General features: G+C 53.8%; 1 protein-coding gene across 1 annotated transcript in view; it reads left to right on the top strand.

The window, feature by feature from the left end:
- The first annotated feature begins 1690 nt into the window (after positions 1-1690).
- DIPK1A (divergent protein kinase domain 1A) overlaps positions 1691-3444 on the top strand; it is a 124257-nt gene continuing 122503 nt past the window's right edge. The window contains exon 1 of the mRNA XM_017544171.2: positions 1691-1970. Coding sequence (XP_017399660.1) covers positions 1917-1970 — 54 coding nt within the window. The 5' untranslated portion in view covers positions 1691-1916. The remainder of the gene's footprint in view (positions 1971-3444) is intronic.

Genomic DNA, 3444 nt, shown 5'->3' with positions numbered 1-3444 from the left:
GACGGGGTTTCACCATGTTGACCAGGATGGTCTCGATCTCTTGACCTCGTGATCCACCTGCCTCGGCCTCCCAAAGTGCTGGGATTACAGGCTTGAGCCACCGCGCCCGGCCGATCACTTCAATTTCTAATAGATACTTTAAAATGTAACATGTCCAAAACCGAACTCCTTTTTTGCCTCAAAATTCCTCTACTTGTAGTCTTCCCCATTTCCCTTGCTGTTTCCCCCATAACCTTTATTAGCATTCTTACCTTATTTGATTTTATTGATTACATTTATTATTTATTGCACCTCTAATATCCACAAGAGCATGGATTTGTGTCTGTTTTGTCCATTCGTTGAACAAACAACTTGAATAGTGCCTGGGTACCCATAAATCTTTATTAAATGAATGAATGAAACCACTAGGATCCATCCTTACCTTATTCAGAAATTACCGTCTCTTAACCCAAACAAAATCAAGGAAAAATTGGTTTATCTGAAAGCAATAAAATAAGACCAAGTAGCTGTAGTCCTAGCAATACAGGAGGATGGCTTCAGCTCAGGAGTTTGAGTCCAGCCTAGGCAACATGGTAAGACCCCTCTCAGAAAGAACCACCACCATAAAAAAAATCACCGAGGTTTAAAAACTGTGTATTTGGGTTGAGGGAAGGGGCAGGCGTGAAGGTACTCTTCAGAAACAAGGTACCTGAACAAGGCTTACGTAAAAACCAAGTGAGAATGAGTAATGGTTTGCTTCTGGGGAAACCACTTCTCAGAGCAATAGGCCTGAATGAGCTCTAACCCGCCACCTAAACTTTGTTAGCATCACGCGAAAACATGGTAGGTGGGGTAAAAAGAAGCCAAAAAAAAAAAAACTTCTCCCATTACAAGTCACTTGGATCAACAGCTGTTCTCCCACTAGGGTGGCTCTTTTTTTTTCCCTTATTTGGAACTCATTGTCAAAAGAAAGACACCACACCCTGTGTTTTGTAGCCTTAATTAAGTAGCAGGCCAAGTCCAGGCTCCCTGCCTTCAGGACTGTATTTAATTCTGTGCGTTTGTTTGTTTGTTTGTTTTTTCTTTTGAAATCAGTGTTCCTGGGTGGGGCCAGGAAAAATCTGAAGCAGTCTTAAAAACAATACAAACCAAAAAAGTCGGAATTTTTTTAAAGTACGTTTTTCGAAAAGTTGAAGGCCGTTGGAGGCCAACTGGAGGAGGGCAGAGAGGCACTGAGTTCGGCGCAGAGCCCAGACCTGAGGCGATGCCCGGGTCTGCGTCTCCAGCAGCTGCAGACACCCCTATCCCCCGACCGCCACCAAGAGCGAGGGAGGACAAGCCAGTCCCCAGGAAAGGAGCCCCAAGCTTCCCTTGAATTTCGAAACGACCCATCCAGACACGTCTTGACTCCAGGAGCAGAGTCCTTGGGGAGCGTTGGTGCTGCCGGGGCGGGGTGGCGGGACGCGCAGCCGGGCGCAGCGCGGGGAGCCGGAAGCCGGAGCACGCAGCCAGGCCAGCGTGGTCCGGGGGTCGCAGCACCAGCCTGCGAGGCGCACGCCCCAATCCGCGCGGAGCGTGCAACACCCCAGCTTCCGCGACACCCCCTCCCGCCTCCGCGCGCCTCCCCTTTAAGCTCCAGGCGCAGTCGATTTGTGTCGGCGGAGGCGAGGTGTGACTCCCCTTTATGGCGGAGTCGGCGGCAGCGGCTCTGACAGCCGCGGCTGCCAGGCGCACAGGGCAGGAGGCCGGGCCTCGGGCCGCCAGCTGCAGTTACTGCAGCTGGGCCGAGGGAAGCGCGGCGCGCGCCGCGGCGGGGGCGGGGGAGTGGGCGGGCCCGGCCCGGTAGGGGGCGGGGAGGCGGGGGGAGGCGGGGAGCCCGGTCGCCAGCGCTCGGGTCCGCCTCTGACTGCAGCGCGGCGGGGCGATGTGTGATTACCATGGCGAGGAGTCTCTGTCCGGGGGCCTGGCTAAGGAAACCCTATTACCTCCAGGTAGGCTGGCGGCACCCCCGCCACCCGCTGCGGGAGCACCCGGCCGCGCGCTCTGCCGCGCCGCGCGGGACTTGCCCGCTCCCCTCCTCCCTCTCTGGGTCTGCGCCCGCCCGAACCCCGCTGCCCCCTGCCGTCCGGCACCTGGCGGCGCGCCCTCCCCAGCCGCCTCGGTTGCGCTGCCGACGCCCCCCACCGCGGCCCTTGTGCCTCCCGCGCCGCGGCCAGCCCAGCTTCAGGGCCAGGGTCCAGGGCCCGGGTCGTCCCGCCTGGGTTTGCCCTCTCACCCTGAGAGCCCCGAGACGTGACCCGGGTACGACCCCCGCGCTCCGGGTGCTGCCCGCAGCCCTGCGCCCTTCCAGGCGGAGCTCGACGGGCCGCCTTCTCCCTGGTCGTTTCGGGGCTTTCCCTCCTCCCCCGTGCGCCCCCGCAGGTCGGCTGCTTTTGACTCCGTGTCTTGGGTCTTAAGTCGGGGGTAGAAAAGGTGGTGTAGCATTCCTCCGTATCTTAGAAAATTATGACAATTTGTCACACCAGTGTTTCCCCAGACCCCAAAAAGCAGCGCCGAGCCCCTTGGTTGGGTCTTTCCATCACACCCAGGATTTAAATGGGAGGTGGAGATCGGTAAGCCTGAACCAGGCGGCTGGGTGTTTGCTTTTTTAAAGGAAAGGGGCTGGTGGCTGGTCTTCTGATCCCAAATACCCCAGCAATGCAAACGTAATTTTCAGTCATGTCGTGTGTACTGTTCGCGTGTTAATTTTTCATGATTTCCCGTTCCACCCTCTGTTCCGCTGCCAGTCTAGTCTTGGAACCCTACTACTGCCTAAGTGTACTGTTTGGTCACCAGGGGGACCTAGTAGACACCGCGAGTAGCTGAGCTCAAATCCATCACTCCGATGGAAAAACAACTACAAATCAATGCCTTGCGTGGGTCAGTAGTGTTAGCCAACACTGCATTCAGAGGACAGTATTCCTTTACTGCTTACATTAAAAGGCCTTACATTGGTAGATGATTTGGGGTCAGCTGGTGCTTTTATAAATTAAGAAAAAAGTTGAGAAGATAACCATCATGGGGCAAGTAAATATTACATTTTTGTTTGAAAATTGTATGTGTGAGTCATTACCTTGAAATGAGTGATGTACTGCAAATTGGAAGCATGATTTGACAACCCATGATATTAAGCGTCTACGAATAAAACTGAGTCTTTGTAGCAAGCACCACCAATAGTAATAGTAATATTAATTGTGCCCTTGAGTAACACTATCACAACCGCATCTATAATTCAGCCCAGGCCAGGTACCTCTTTATAATCCTTTGTAACACCTCACACCAGTGTTAAAAAAAAAATCTTACCTGCCAGGCACGGTAGCTCACACCTGTAATCCCAGCATTTGGGAGGCCGAGGTGGGCAGATTGCTTCAGCTCAGGAGTTTGAGACCAGCCTGGGCAACATTGTGAAACCCTGTCTCTACTAAA

Source organism: Cebus imitator, unplaced genomic scaffold, assembly GCF_001604975.1.
Source record: "Cebus imitator isolate Cc_AM_T3 unplaced genomic scaffold, Cebus_imitator-1.0 Scaffold166, whole genome shotgun sequence".
Lineage (NCBI taxonomy): Eukaryota > Metazoa > Chordata > Mammalia > Primates > Cebidae > Cebus > Cebus imitator.
The sequence above is the reverse complement of the archived record's forward strand: the minus strand, read 5'-3'. Positions and strand labels throughout refer to the sequence as shown.